Source organism: Atta colombica, unplaced genomic scaffold (genome assembly GCF_001594045.1).
Source record: "Atta colombica isolate Treedump-2 unplaced genomic scaffold, Acol1.0 scaffold229, whole genome shotgun sequence".
Taxonomy (NCBI): Eukaryota; Metazoa; Arthropoda; class Insecta; order Hymenoptera; family Formicidae; genus Atta; species Atta colombica.
The window spans coordinates 573,139-590,062 of record NW_017259326.1 but is presented as its reverse complement, the minus strand read 5'-3'; the positions used below and the strand labels follow the sequence as shown (position 1 = coordinate 590,062).

The 16,924-nt window shown below is 36.4% G+C and overlaps 1 protein-coding gene across 1 annotated transcript in view; it reads left to right on the top strand.

Annotated features, from left to right (window-relative positions):
- Nucleotides 1-16,587, top strand: part of LOC108688364 (ATP-binding cassette sub-family G member 5) — a 17,478-nt gene extending 891 nt beyond the window's left edge. The window contains exons 2-8 of the mRNA XM_018194601.1: nucleotides 11,108-11,232; nucleotides 11,770-12,035; nucleotides 12,633-12,854; nucleotides 13,267-13,549; nucleotides 14,547-15,052; nucleotides 15,206-15,672; nucleotides 15,739-16,587. Coding sequence (XP_018050090.1) covers nucleotides 11,120-11,232; nucleotides 11,770-12,035; nucleotides 12,633-12,854; nucleotides 13,267-13,549; nucleotides 14,547-15,052; nucleotides 15,206-15,672; nucleotides 15,739-16,326 — 2,445 coding nt within the window. The 5' untranslated portion in view covers nucleotides 11,108-11,119 and the 3' untranslated portion in view covers nucleotides 16,327-16,587. The remainder of the gene's footprint in view (nucleotides 1-11,107; nucleotides 11,233-11,769; nucleotides 12,036-12,632; nucleotides 12,855-13,266; nucleotides 13,550-14,546; nucleotides 15,053-15,205; nucleotides 15,673-15,738) is intronic.
- Nucleotides 16,588-16,924: the final 337 nt, after the last annotated feature.

The window sequence follows — 16,924 nt, the reverse complement described above, 5'->3', positions numbered from 1 at the left end:
GAATATGTTTAATTAATAAGGTAAAACATTTTTCATTTTACATTTGAAGGAAACAAGAAAAATATCTTCATATTCGAAGATCTATTAAGTCCGCATATTTTTCGGAGTAATAGTATAATTAGTCAAAGATGGAAAAATTGTTTGCACGTGATGAGAGTATCGTGTGTGTGTCTAATTATAGAGCATGCTGGAAATTGTCACTTTCTGAAACGAAAACGCATTTAGAAAATTCTTCGAACTCTAAAGAGCGGATCGACAACCTTCGAAAAAGTAGTAACGGCAGGGTTGCTAATCATTTGTTGCTTTCACTGTATTGGCGAGTCTTTCTTATTATACAAAATCAGGTTCCCTGTCATTGAACCGTGAATTAAAAGCTCACATATAGCGTTCGTTTCACATAAAATGTTCCATTTGTATTTTTTTTTTGAGGAAAACATGTGATCCACTAACAAAACGATCCATGAAAATGCGATTGCATAAACCTGAGATAACTATTTCCTCGCTTTTTATATTAAAAGAATTATTAATGAAATTATCATCTATTTATTTTGATGAGGAATCGCGTGCGTGATATAACGAAAGTGTAAACTAATAAAAAAAAGAAGAAATTTAAATTTATAACTTAATTATTAATACAATTATTAATTATTCATGCGTACCGGTAATAGTTCAACAGAATTTAATTTTATTACTAAAGATAGCAGTTTTTCCATATTTTCATGTCAAATAAATAATTCTTTTGTGAAATACTTTGTGTTACAAAATGATGCAGTACGTTGCGTTGTATTTCGTCACATTTTAACTGCGGTAGCATAGTTTTCTATCATGTGTGCGCGCAAAATCGCTGCTTCCACTCGTATTACATACAAAGATAATGTTTTACTTTCCTCAATGGACGGATTATTATTCGATTATTCACAAACATTGAAAGCGTCCGATTTATGTCGAGCAGTGAGACATTACTCAAGAGCTCTCTTTCTCGGATTTCACAGGAAAAATAATGGACTGTATTTTTGTTCAAGTACCCTATTTAAGCAATTGAAAGAAATATACCGGAACCGCCGGATATCCTTTTGGCCCAGATTCTGGTAAACTTGAAACCTCTTTTTTTAAACACAAATTTTCTGATGTACCATTCTCCCTTTAAATATTCGTTTAACTTTTAAATTAATTAAATACGAATAACGGAATAGTTACTCACTGAATTAAATTTCCGCTATGCCAGTACAATTTAATTCAATACAAAGTGCTAAGTCTTCAGTGTCTGTTTATACCTTCTTCATCTTTTCCTCTCCTTCTCTCTTCTTCTTTTGCTAAAGATATGAGTATCTTTATTCAGATTTCTCAAGACGCGCGCGCGTGTTTCCTTTCATTTCCTTTAATAAAAAGCAAAAGCGTTTTGCGTCGTTACTTCCTTCGCGCGTTTCCACATTAATGTATCCGAGGTTCTAGCAATCGCGAAGTGGAAAGGTGAGAGGGTTCAATCCTCGTCAATCCGTTCACTTCGATCGGACACGGCGAATATATATTTCGAATACATAATCATATCGCGAGTTTGCCGAGATTTTCATTTTGAGATTTAACGGCGCGCGCCACTAAGGCCGTACCTATCTCGACGAAATCATGGAGTCACGCCGGGAGATTTTAACGAGCGCATAGGAGCGCTCTTCGACGGTGATTCCTTACACGGTGATTCAACTGATTTGCAATTTCAATTGGATCTTCCTACCTTTTCGTCTTCCTCCATTCGCGGGGAGTGGGAGAGGGAAGTGAGAGGAGAGGTGTAGCGATTGCTTCGATGGAATATTGAAAAGTCTGACCTCGCGCGCGCACGCTTATATCCTGCATTCTTCGATGAAGCTTTATGGCCTGATAATGCCCATCATCGCTTATAATGAAATAGTAAAAGTACTATCGGCCGCTATTCAGCCGCTGTCTAATTTTCTTATGATTGAACGTTGCGTATTTATTATTTGTAGAATGGCAACGTAAATACTTTCCATCTACATTCTGTTTGATCATGTAAGACGTAAATAGTTAATATTAACTATGTACTGAAAAAAAGATTGGCTGTAGTAAATTAGATGGCACAGCATTTTAAAATTGGCTGCGGCAGTCAATTTTTGGTTACAGCAGCCAATTTTTAAATGGCATATTTACCATCTAATTTGCTGCAGCAGCCAATTTTTTCTTTCAGTGTACCAGTGATATTGAAATATTTTTATTTATAAATATAAATTGCATTTCTCCAAATTACTTTTTTTATTCTTCAAATAAAAAGTTTTTTAATTAATTTTTGAAATTACATTGAATGACATTAAATTACATTAAATTTTTCCTTTAAGAAGAACATTTGTGCCACTTCTCTTATTAAGAAATGTTGGGAGCAGATGTAAGAGGTGAAATAGACGAACACGATCTCTTCTTCATAAAGCTATAATCTCGGGAATGCTGACGTTTAATTAATCGAGATAATTAACCATGAGTGCACACTTCGGATCGTTTGAGATACCTGCGTTATGTGGGTCGACGGTTTTCGGTAGACTTTCATCGCATTGCGTGTACTGGTAATTATGGCTGTAACACTGTAACAATTCAGGTCATAGTGTACTTTATTTAGGTACACACGGACACGCGTGCACGGTTCACTGGCGTACAAACATGGCTATAGAAATCAGTGCGTGGGATAGTCTCACAGTAGATTCTGGAGATCATGAAATCGAGATATTATTTCCGTTCGCTGAGAGCTGAGGGATCCTAAATAAGTAGAGACGTTCCGCGATTGTAGTTTCCAATTTTCACTTATCTGACGTAAATCGCAAGTATGATCCATTTGCATGTAATAAAAAATTAAAATCAATTTATTTTAGCTACGCAGCTTAAAAGATTTCAATTTGTTTCCAGCTCATTGAACGCTTTTCATCTGAGATAAGATATTCGATAAATAGTGATGATCGAGGAATATGTGAATATCTAAGAAACTTTGCTAAAATGCACAAAAATAGAGATTAGGAAAATACTTAGTTATATGAAGATCGCATGTATCTGCATTGCCGAGCAAACGTTCTCGTTTTCAACCACTTACCCCTTAAATTGTATTATAAACACCGTGACCGCGGATTCAGAATTGCGATATAAATTCGTCATAAGAACGATCACGCGACCGGCGATTTTTCCAGGTATCGCGCGCAAGGATAGACTACAGATACATACACCATCCGCGAAATATTAGACATCACTTTCCGCCTGCTTTCGACATGCTCAGCTGCGCGCAATAGGCACATGCAGCAGGTCCGTTTTTTCCGAGCGTATCATCTCGCCGGCCTTTACGAATATATCGTTCTGCAGCCATATCCGCACTTTCCTTCTCATACTATGTATTAGTCGATTCAGTTGCACGCGCGTGCAAAAGCCGGCAAAAAGCCGCAACGAACATGACTGGAGTGACGTTTAATGGTAAATTCATACCGCGAAAATGCACGGTCGTCGCTTGATACAACTGTTGCAGAAACGGGATATGCAAATGAACAGTTAACTGGGCCTTGCAAGAGGCGGTTATCGGTCGTCGCAAAAATGACCGTATTACGCAAATTGAAAAGGACGTAGGGTATCATCGCGACATAGTTTTGTCACATTAATGTGAACGCAATTATTCGAATATTGGGTAACACACTTGAAGTGTTTATCATTGAAGAGATCCGATTGCCTGGAAAAGATTAATTTATACTTTTGAGAATTTTTCGAATAAAAATTGTAAAGTGAATATCGTTAAATCATGGACATTTCTTTTTCTTTTTTTAGAGATGCTGGATATATTAATTACAAAATAAATTTTTATCTCGACTTATTGTTTTCAAGATGTTCTCTAAGAAAGGTGTTGGCCAAGTCCACGATGTTTCGCATCCGTAATCACGTGTGGGTTAAATCATTCTACGCACGATCGTGAGACCAAGCAAGGACTACTCGACGTGCAGCGGGAACTATGTCCATTGTCATTGCAGATGTCGACGCAATCGTACTTGTAAACCTGCAGGCTCTTTCTCCTTTCATATGCGGGTACATTAAATACTGTTCATGCGGGAACATCTCATTGGTCGACCGTTGTAGCTGTGACACGGAGACCCAGGTGAACTTACACCCGTGACTGCGACTAAGAGGTTGTGCCACATCCAGAAATAAATCTTTCATCGGCTCCAACTTGTAAATTTTTTGTTAGAATTACAATTTTCTTATCACTTTATTTCCTTTATATATTCTAATCACATTCTCACTATATGAAATATTTAGTATTTTGTATATTGAGAAATTAAAAAAAATGTTTCATTTTTTGAATTTTTAAGTTTCATTTTATATTTTAATGAATGTAAATATCTTGAATATATTCAGCGGATATAGACATCAATTTAGACGAGTCTTCGAAAATTAAAAATACAAAAATGTTCGGCCGTTCCGTTGAGGAAAAGAATGTTATTTATTGGATTTCGTATAATACTGTACCGTTATTTCTTGTCAGTGTTAAAAATGTCAGCTGTTTGCAAATGTATAGCGCAAGGAGTTTCATAGCGACGATCCGTTGATCCGTTGATCCGCTGATGACTTCACCGATGAACACGTGTTACATCTCTAGTTCTCATTCTGACGGCACCGTGGAAGATATAATAGCTATTTTTGTGCGAATTAATCTAACGTACATACGGCATCGTATGACACAACATTCTGCTTGATCATCCAACATTTATATCTAGCAGTAAAATTACGCGCGCTTCATATCCGCTTTTGAAAGAATATTTTGCTACTTATTCGCGTTTCTCATAAAGGGAAATTAATGAAAACTCTGTCGCTAAAATTAACATTAGCAAGCATTCTTTCTATCTTTCACAAAATAATTTTGTATGTGTGTGTGTGTGTGTGTGTGTGTGTGTGTGTGTGTGTGTGTGTGTGTGTGTGTATGTGTGTTACTTACATTCTCTGCGAAGAAAATTATAACTTCCGTCAAACGACGTGTTGGCAGTTGTGCTCTGCGCGAGCATTCTTTTTTTTTTTTCGATAAGATATAGTGTGCGATTTCAATCTTGCCAGTTCTCACGCGGCATGAACATTCTTGTACCTGAGCCAGCTCAATTTCAAGGGATTCGCTGATGAGTCACTTCTAACGGGAGATTCCGGGGCGAGAGAAAAAAAATGTCGTTCCGTCAGCATTTGTGGTAACTAAGAAATGTGCATCGTGTATCATCCGAGATGTGATTCTAAACCGCTCGCGCTAAAACGGATTATATAATTCTACGCATTCCACTCGGAGGACGTAAACGTAACATCTGCGATGATGTGATATTAAATCTTAGTAATACGCCAACAAATCGCATCTGTTACAAGATTATTATACATGAGAATATTCTACAAGCAGGATATAGTGTACTCGATTATGACGGTGGATGTTTAATATCTCTCTCTCTCTCTCTCTCTCTCTCTCTCTCTCTCTCTCTCTCTCTCTCTCTCTCTCTCTTTCTCTCTAAAAAACTGCAAAATTTGTGTAAGATCCTGCTCCACCAATGATAACTTTAATCTCGGTTTAACTTACTTTATCTTTTCCCAATTCTTTGAAAACTTACATGTACACGAAGAAAATTTTTTCTTAGAGTTTATCCTGAAAATATAATAATCCTGGGACAACATTGTATTTCGAAGAATTTTATGTAAATTTCTCTTTATTAATAAAACTACAATAAAATATATAATAAGTTTGATTGATTTTACTGAAATGCATGATAAAAATTTTTTAAATATTATATTGTATTGGGTTGTCCGGAAAGTTCGTGCCGCAAAACATTTAAATTTAATAAATGTATACTAAAATTTAAATCTTCTGCATTTCAATTTTCCTTCAAAATCGTCACGAACTTTCCGGACAATCCAATACGACAACTACTATAATATATTTTCAGGATAAATTTTAAGAGACAATTCTGTCCGTGTAGTTTTTATAACTGTAGTTGAGAGTTAAATCTAATATATTATGCAAAAAAGATTGTCATTATTAAGTGCTGACAATTTATTTTTGACAATTTATATGTTAACAATTTTGTAGAATTACAATGCGACAGTTCAATAGATGTATTGTACTTGATGTGTATTCGCTGAACACCCGATACGTTTTCACACTCGCGTGGAACTCGGAAATGTGAATGCATACGACAAACGTGAAGACAAATTAAAACCTGTTGTTGCACCAAAGCAATGAAGCAGATGGTTTATGCGTTTCTTGGCGTGCGTTTCGCAAGCAGTTTGAAATAATTGATCTGCGACGTTGTTCGATTTACATTTCCATCGAGAGCAAGGTCGAGCCTCTCTCACAGACAAGAAGAGATATCTCTGATTAATTTAATCGTCCTTTGACAGTCCAGAACATATCGCGTATGTAAAGTGTCTTCGAGTACATGTTTGCTCTGAAATTTATTAGGGCGATGCTCAGAATACGATGGGACTTGCTCTTCGATGAAAGAATAATGGAGGTCGTTAATATTCATAGCATCTAAGATTAACGACATTGTTTTTTTTACGTGGGAAGTAGTCTTTTATTCTCGTTATAGGTTGTAAAAATACTTTCTATTGCGTGGCTTCTCCACAATTTTAAAACGTGCACTCGCAAGTATGTAAATATCTCCAAAGAACATACCAAATAAAGAGAAAATCGATATGATTTTATTTTGACTTCATGAAAGTCAAAATGATAATTTTTTGTTACAAAATTTGACTGTTTATTGAATAATGTTAAAAATAAAGCTATCTTGATTTTTTGTTGATTTTTATATGTTTCTTAATAATGGGTTGTCTATTTGATATCATTAATTAGTTCTTCCTTTGACAAAAATGACGTGGATTTATCACAATCATATAATCATAAATCGACATCGAAAATATATTATTATTTTCGTGTTATTGATAATAAATGGCATAAATGAATGACGTTGTTATTAATTCACTAATAACATTATTAATCATCGACTAATCATTCGACGTCAATAAATATGATATTGTAAATGTATTGTAAAATAGATAAATAAATGCCATTATAATAATTGGTCATAAAGATAACATCATTATTACATCTTAAATAAATAACATGACGTCAATAATTCAAAGATTAATTAATAAATAATTAAAATAATTAACTTGACGTCAAAATGACGTCATAGCTTGCTACCTAGTACATACATTAATCGTGCGCCTAGTCTCTATGATTTTATATATGATAATCAGAGATCGTAATATCGAAATTTTTTATTATATTATATTCTGTATTTTATTATATTCTGTAAAGTAGTCTAATAAACGAATTTTAGAATTTTATCCCGAATATTTTTCGGAAGAGCGTTACCTTGTCCACAATCTTGCTTTAAGAGGCCGTAAGTCGTAAAGCCTCAAGAAATTGATTAATCACAGTTAAATATGAGAAAAATAAATTATGATTGGTAAATTTCGTATAGGCTTACGGTCTCTTAAAAAACAAGATTGTGGACAACATATTGTATTGTTCGAACATCCGGTATGGAATGCATTTTAAAGCGTCGAAGTGTACATACGTGTTCGCGAAAAGCCATTAAAAGTTGCCGTACGTCAATGGCAATGAAACAGGTGCTACGTGCGCCTTTTTAGGTCGCGAACACCAACCGTTAAATGGGATGCTGCGTTCGCTTCCTTCGAGGCATAAGTGTACACATGTCCCCACGCAAACGATGATATTCATCCTCCTGCGAGCGCCTTCCTAGTGCTATAAAACTCCTGGCACGAGTCGATAACGGTGATGAGTCCCTGATGAGCCCCGGTAAAACACGACGAGCCGCAATGCGGAATGCGGAAAGTAACATATATATATATAAAATTAGACTGTGATTAAACGATAAAAAACGATAAAATTAAATTTTTGCGAAAAATTAAAATACGCAGTTATATCTCATGCAAGAAACAGACACATTCTATAAATACGAATATGAAAAAAAATAGTATAAGAAAAATAGAAAATAATATGATAAAAGATATAAAATTTCTCAAAAAAGAAGTAAAAGATAAAATATATATATATAGACTAGTATTCATAGTTTTTCCTTATTTTAAGACTATCTTAAATAATTTTTAGATTTAAGACACTAATACAGCTCTGTGATTAGCATATGGCATCTTAAGACTGTTTTTAAAATGATTTTAATATAAGAACCGACTATAAATACTCTAGTCATAATAAAGAAACAAAATATCCGTTGGAATAAAAGATAGAATAAAATGACATGCAGTAATTATTTAAGAATAGGATTTTTAAAACGTGAACTTGAGTCAATCTATTTTAGGTACGTGAAAAGTTGAAAGCTAATCGAATCACAAAAAAAAGATCTCCATATCATTAAATTTAATATCAAATTATATCCAATTTGAGATTTATTTTTAATTATTTCTATAGATTACCACTGCTTCTACTTAATATAGAGTTAAACAATTTAAACAATTTAACAAAAAAAAATAATTGATTAAATCTCATAGTTTATCATTATATTTACTAATTGTAAGTATATGTTAATATAGACATTCTTTATTTAACTATAGAATAGCGAAATTAATTACAGAAATGTGATTTATATTTCGACGTACATGGAAGTTAAAAATAATAAAAATATTATTTAATTCAATGGATTTGATTACCGTTATTCCTGATATCTTATCAGTCCACGTTATACAATTCCGAGATATGACAAATTAAAGCTGTAGAAGACCTTGTATATAGAGAAAGTTCATGATGTAATGACACTTAACAAGTTATTATCGCCTACGTACGCGACAGTGTGAGATATTATGCAAGAAAATAAACGAATATTTAGATCTCCACGATTTATAAAAGCAACCGATCCAGAATAGCTGTTTATAAGAAGAAGGCGAAATACGGAAACCTGTTAGTTATCGATTTCCCGGCTATTTGGAGCCTAGTAACTAGCTGACATTTTGCGGCGCCACTTTTCATAATTGCGACATTAAACGTACTGTTATACGCCATGATATTGCCACCGGCGGTAATTTCCGGCATACATACCTATTACTATCTCTATCGCGGTTTTTGCCGCAATCCATCAGCCTTCTATGTAGAGTTGGAATTGATGTTGGTGTACGGAAAAAGCGAGCAATCTTACAATCTTAAAACTGACATTCTAATAATGACGTCCAATCTCGAATCGCTACGTAATATTTAACAAGCTATTTCTATAGAAATGTAAATTCATGAATTTGCTAATGATTTAGCGAAATGTAGAAAGGTAGAAAGGTAGAAAATTATGATATATAGAAAGAAATGTGTGAAAGATCCAGTGGATATTTATAGATGCCATGACTATACGGCGTGTACCAGCAGGAAGATACATTCTCCGCAATCTGCACGTTCCGTTCTTTATGGACGATCAACCATGGGCAAAGAACAATTTGCTGCATCGCGATAAAATTCGACGAAGCCATCCCTCTTTGTTCGCCGGCGGGAACTACGGGATACTTGCAGTTTTCTGTCGGGAGAAGAATCCGAAGAGTCAGTAGAACATTGCGTGCGATTTATCGAGACAGTCGGAGTTAAATTCCAAAGAAGGAAATTCGTTGCACGCGGAGTTGTCGCATTGTAATTTAACAAAGGAAATGGATGATCATTCGAACATTCTTGAACAGTGATTGGTATGTTCTAAAATATGTTAAGAACAACTAACAATATACTGAATATTTATAACATTCTCTTTAAATTCTTTGGAGTGAATCTTATTTCAAAAGTGTGAAAATTTTCTGACTCTCTTGAAAAGATATTTTCTTAAAAGTATTTTCGCTGTTCAGTGAAATTTCATATTTTTAGAAAAGATTCACTCCAAAAAATTTAGAGAGTACTTGCTATGCATTATAAACTATCGGTCTTGATAGTATATTTCGAAACGCATTCTATATTGAAGACGTGGAAAGAAATTTTGCTGAAGTATTAAAAAATTTTGCCGGACACTCTGAAAATAATTTTGCTGGACAAAATAATTATGCGGATAGGAGTTTTAAGCAACGTTGCAAAAAGCTTGAATTTCTTACATAACTATTTTGATGATTTAACGAAATTATTTCAGGTCTGTATTTAACTGTTTTTAGTTCAGCAAACTGTTTCTTCTGTGTAGAAAAGTAAAATCTAATTATTTATTATTATCCTTGTTTAAATTATAACTCTTTATTTGTTGCAATTTCATATCAGAGCTTTTTTCATCTAATGTAGCTGTATTCGATGATAAATAGCTTCTCTTTTGCTTCTTGATTTTCTCATCACTTAAATTAAACGATATGAGCATAAATTCGTCATGAAATCGTGATGATGGATGCGGCTGTATCCGGTTACGGAATACACTGTTGAGAACGTCGGTATCCCGTATAATCCCGCCACGCCTTTGAAATTACTCGATGCTTGCTTGAGTCAAATCAAGTTAGCCGAGAGCACGTTACTCGATCTTACAGGACTTTGCAGAACGAGTCAAGCAGATACACGGTGGGATACACGAAAGAAATTCTGTACGCAGGGAGGCTTTAATAATAACCTCCCGACATGTTGCGCAATAAATCCAATCTCGTGCGGACGTCCTGTTGTAGGGCGGCAGTAGCAATAAATTCATACCAAGTGTCAGAGGTCTTCCATGCGAGGAAAAACGTTCGCGAAAGTTTTTTCTTCGAAAAATTTGCAATGTAATTTATTTTGCTCGTTTAAACAACAAACGTCTACCGCATATTTTATGCGATCCTTTGAAAAAGAATATCACAATTTCCAAGGATATGTAATAGAACTATCTCTCTGGTAATATACTATCTCATGCATATCAAAACTATCGATTCTGTTCGAAATAAAAGATGTATTTTCTTATTTGAAATTGCAACATAATTGCTTCGGTTAATCGATACAATCTGATCGAATTCGAAACTGAAACTGATAAAATAGAGAGAGCGTGTCTTTACTTTACTTTCCCCCTCTGCCTTAAAGTGTGGTAATTAAAAAGAGAGATATTATGTTATCTCGGAATAATTCGCAGAAATTTAACCGGTCGCATCCGCAATCTCTGTGCAGCCACCGGAAAATATGGGCTCGGAGGCCTGGGAGCTGGAGAGGAGGTACTCGGTGCCGGGAGCTTTGGACACCAGGGGGTTGGAGCCGCCGGCCAGCGAGGATCTACACGCATGGTCGATTTACAGGTGACTACTTGTAGTTAAAGTGCAAACGTATAATCCGCGTATACGCACCGTACGTCGTCCAATTCAAGTTTCACCAGAGGCGAAACGCCAAAGCGAATGCTGTCCATTGCTGTGTCATCTTTTTTGTTCCCCATATGAAAGGAATTGCCGATCGGACTTGTTGATTTACAATATACTATGTACTTTCATGTATTATATCAACGGTATCATTATTATCGTTAAAAATATTAAATGTCAGTGAGTATTATCAAGCATGCGTGACTACGGAACATAATGATTAACGGGAAATATCAATACTTTAAACCGCACTGTCATTTCTCTAATTTTTTTTCTTTATAATAATAATTCGCGGTAGAGGTTCAGAAGAATGAATAGCGTATTTACACACATCATCTAGAAAACGCATTTTAATTCATGTAATTAACTCTCTCTTTTTCTCTCATCTAATTATCTAAAAACACCTTGTATACAAAGAATAGATATTAAACACGGGAATGTCGATGAATGTGAGGTATACGCATTTCCGCGATTCCGCAGGCAAAACCTGAACTCCGACTTCACGGACTCCGCGCTCGGCTCCGCCGAGAAGTCGCCCCTTCCGTACGGGAACTTTCAGTTGCGCGACTCCACGGTGCAGAGCATACTGCGGCATCCGCGATATGGTCCCAAGAGTCCGTTGGCCAACAACTCTTACACGTATTTGAAGTTTGGTTTGCCACGCGTCTTACCGCCCAGCTCGCGGAATCGCGACGGCTCCAGCGGTTACGATTCCAGCGAGGAAGGACGACGTGTGTCGCACGCAGGTATGAACGATGATATTTAAATTAGAACTCGATATCGATTGCATTTTTTAAATTCATTACTATTCTGTTGTACTCTTCAACACGGAAAGAACAATTTTACTGAAATATCTAAAAATTTAGGTTGATAGACTGTCTGAAAATGGACGAACTATTATAGAACATTTTGATTATCATCAATCAGAATTTTGATTATCACAATTTTAATAGATTTAACCAGGAAATTCTAATTCGCTTATTTTTAACGAGAATTCTAATTAAGGTAACCAGACAATTTTCTCAAATAATTAGGAAATTAAAATATAATGAGTAATATTGCAAAAAGTCGTGATATTCTAGCAATCAGTTTGAACGTTCTACATAATTATTTTGACAGTCCAACAAAATTATTTTCAGATTTATATATCTAGCTACATTTTTAGATACTTCAGTCAAATGGTTCTTTCTGTGAATCAATTTTTCATTGAAAAAAACTATGTTCATTTTTAGAAGATTTTAAATAAGTTATTAAATTAACTATTCTAAAAATTTAATTTGGGTTACTGGATAAAATTGAAGATTATCAGGATTACGTGTTACAAATTCTACTTCGACATGCAGGTGCTCCGGTGCATACAACCTCGATCATGCGTTCAGCAAGAAGCGATCCGGATTTCAGGCATGTTCACGCTGTCCCGAGGGAGCCAGCGCATTCACAATTAACTGTCGCGAGAGACCATCCGAGGTTGAGGAGTGCCAGCGAGGCTAATTTGTTGCAAAGTGCTGTCAGGACCAATCGACGACACAGCATCGCGCCGATCGATCCCGGTTACATAGCGCACGGTAAAAAAAAAACAATGGACGAAAATAAGTGACTATCTTTAACACTAATTAATAAAAAGGAGCATCCACGCAAGATCTTTTTCTCAGAATAATCTATTCTATTTTTCTTGCGTGGACTTGAATGTTTCTTTGTATTTATTAGTGTCATTTTGTAAGGCCTTGGTCTCTTTATTTTTAAACTATCTTTAATATTCTTGAAAATTATTTATATTATATTCATAAATCCTGAAATTTATGCACTTTCTTGTAGTTTTTCTTCTATTAGTGGAATCTATTCGTGGAATTGATCTTAAATCGAAAGTTTTACGAAAGGCCCTAGTTCGTTGAAAAAACTTCCGATTCTTTCGGTCTTCTAAATTATGGGATTTTAATAAATTTGAAGTATCATGAGCGACGTACGTTTATTCTATAGGACATGGTATCCTTGGACCGGAAGGTTACGCGCTGCCATTGAGACCCATGCCATGTCTGCAGCATCCTCACCTACAGCTGCGAGGTGTGGAAGCTTCAGGTTCGGATGGATTGCCGCTTCTTCGTGGTATTACCCTCGAGGCCGGCGCCGCCGAGGTACTGGCTATTATGGCGACTACCGAGAAGGAAGGCACGCAGATTGTTGAGACGATTGCGGGTAGGAGGCGGATAAAAAGGGGCGATATTTTGCTCAATGGAAGATCTGTATCAGCACGCAGCCTAAGGTACTTTCTAATCTCCTTGTAGCACGTGTACCGTGTACGCTTTCTTGTAACGTGGCAATGAATCATTAAATGTATTACGATTGGTAATACTATTTTGTAAATATATAAAGGAACGTTTCTTTGTTATCTGCACCGCGTAAAATTTATCATTTTTAAAATGAATACGCAAATTAAATTTCTCGATTAAAATAATGTTGCGGTTATTCTTTATCGATATTCACTTCGAGTTACACTCGAAATTTTATATAAGCTTATATAAAAAATGAAAACGATTAATGCTCAACTAATATAGATTAACTTTAATTTACTATTCATCTGGTTCTAAAAATTAAACAAAAATAGAGATAAAGTGAAAGAGTTGAATCAAAATTAAAATTAATCCACATTACTGGACATAGTCATAAATGTAAGGATTGTAGTTAAATGAGAAATCTATGGTTGGTTTAACATGAGTCAGCTTCAACTTAGTTGACTGATTCTTTGTTCCTTTCTAGATCATAGCACCGGCTATGATCCAAAGAAAAGAAACATTTAATTAACTACGGCTAACGGTAACCGATATTAGCGAAACAGACTGTAACTAGCGAATGCATTAACATACAAATTTACAAATAGAGTCGAATAATAAGGTGAATAATAAGGTGAACGTTACTCATTATTCAATTATCGCTTCAATTGCCGACTTAATTATTGCTTCATGTTTAATCTCCATGGATTGCACTTCTCTTCGTACTACTCAAACAATCTTTAGTTACATCATACATTTTAAAAGATATTGCATGCATAAAAAATTATCGTTTAATTTGAATTGGATTTTTTACTTAAATTCCATTTTTCTCTTTATACTAATCCGAGTTATCTGGGTGATCCGGATATCCGAATATAGTCAAATAGATTATTTTTAATAATTTGTTCTCGAATATCTGAAGCATTTTTATAATAAATGTCTTTTTCGGAACGATCGATTCAATTATTATTAATATTGCAACCAAAATAGATCTCGCGTCGCCTATCTGCCCACGGAGAATGGTCTTAGCCCCGGACTGACTGCTCAGCAGACTCTCAGCTTTTACATGTTACTGAGAGGTGGCCGTAATACCACCACACTCGAGGCTGAGGCTATTCTGCAGGAGCTCGGCTTGGAGGCGACCAAACACTGCCTGGTGAACACTTTGACAACCTCCGAGGCTCGACGACTAGCCCTCGCTTGCCGGTTGCTTCAGGACTCGCACATCCTCGCTCTAGATAAACCCACGCACGGTCTGGACATTTTCGATGCCTTCTTCCTGGTCGAGTATCTGAGACAGTGGGCCAGCCGTGGTCAACGTCTCGTAATCTTGACCCTACACCCACCCACTTACGAGATCTTGACGATGGTATCGAGAGTTGCGCTCACGTCCGGCGGACGAGTCATGTACTCCGGACCTAGAAGAGACATGCTGCCATATTTCGCCCTCGCCGAGTTTCCCTGCCCGCCATTTAAGAATCCGTCCGATTACTATCGTATGTGACAAAATTGTTTTACTTAAATTCTAAAATCCTACGAAAATGCAGCTAATATTATTGACAAAATTATTTCTAAAAATAATTGTTTCTTACCAATTTATAATTTTTTTATGACAAATAATATATATAAGAATTCTCTCTCTTTTCTAGTTGATTTAGTAACGCTGGACGACTTGTCGGCGGAAGCGATGCTGGAGTCCTCGCAGAGGATAGATCATTTGGCGGAGTTAGCTAGAACAAGGCTACCTCCTATCAGCGATCCTGGTCCACCTGGCGCACTTCCGCCTTCGATGCCCGGACCCAATATATTTGTACAACTGTACGCGCTATTGTTACGAACGCTCATCTACAGTCAACCGTGGACGTTAACAAGACTGCTGCGGAAAATCGTCATTTCCGCGTCGATCAGTGTTTTACTCGGTGCAATATTCTGGGATATCGCCAGCGAATCAAATCTATATTTGCGAGACAGAATAGGCTATCATTACGCTAGTTTGGGTATCTTTTTCTGGCCGCTATGCCTCCTGGCAATGTGTGACGTAGCCAATAACAGACCGAATGTGGAGAGGGACATTAGAGACGGACTCTATGGTCGATTCATGTACATTCTCGCAGAGGTAAGCCTAGATTCTTAAAATTTCGAATTTTATCAGCATAAGGTACAAAGAAAATTTTATTTCCAGCTCATCTGCAGCGTGCCGTCCTGGTGTGTGGTTTACCTGGTATATCTAGCGCCAGCATTTGCAATGTCGGGATTGCATCTTGTGCCGGACGAGAACCTGATGTCAATGTGGAATTACCTCGCCATCGGTTTACTGTATTTGATAATGCAGCACCTCATCTGCACATTCTTCGCACACGTGTGCAAGTGGACCTATCTGGCGGCGTTGATTGCTGGAATAGTGTTGGGCGAAATGACCCTAGCCGGCGGGGTGACTCTGCACCTGGACAATCTGCCGTCGTGGTATCAGCAGATCAGCCCAATGCAGTGGTCCATGTCACTGCTGTTGCCGCGTCTACACAAGAGCGAAAGTGTGGGAAAGTTGGCCAATTGTAAGCAGATCCGACAGGACATCATCATCCAGGCAGCGTGCGAGCCACCCGATGGTGCGTTGGCTCTACGTGAGATCGCCCTCGATAAGTTAAACGTGCGAGGGGAATTTTGGTTGGGCATCGGAGTGATTATCGTCACTGTGCTTATCATTTTCGGATTCTTGTGTGTCAAGTATGCCACTCCGAAGAGGCCCAGAAGTGCCCCGAACAAACCCTGATTGCACGTTGAAGAGACTTTATCGCGAAGTAGAATTCAAACTGTACAATCTGAGTGCCACGAAATTGATTTAAGTATTCGTGAGCTTTCAATCTTCAGAGGGAGCCATGACAGTAAAGCTCCTCGTTGATATCATGCTTCATTGTAGATTAACCCTTTGCGGTCCGCCGACGGCACAATGCCATTACATAATAACCATGGTACAACAAACTTGAGCAGTAAAATATAAGCAGTAAGCAAATTGGCCATTGACAGTAGATACCATAAGACAATAGCATAAGCAATAACAAATCAAACGTGTTGATTTCCTTACTACTTACGTTTAACTGAGTAAATTTTTTGGTGTGCCATGGCCCTAAAAATATCAGTTTTATTGTCAAATACATACAATTATTATATTGCATGCAATTGTCATAGATAAAAATTAAAAATAAAAGTACTTTAATAGATGCTTTTATGTCGTAAGTGTTTACGATAAAAAAAATACATGATTCAGTTCGCATCATAATCGGACTTACAATTAATTTATTTCAGCCGATAATCAGATGATGTGATAATGTAATAAACACACGGATCGCAAAGTGTTAAAAATCACATAC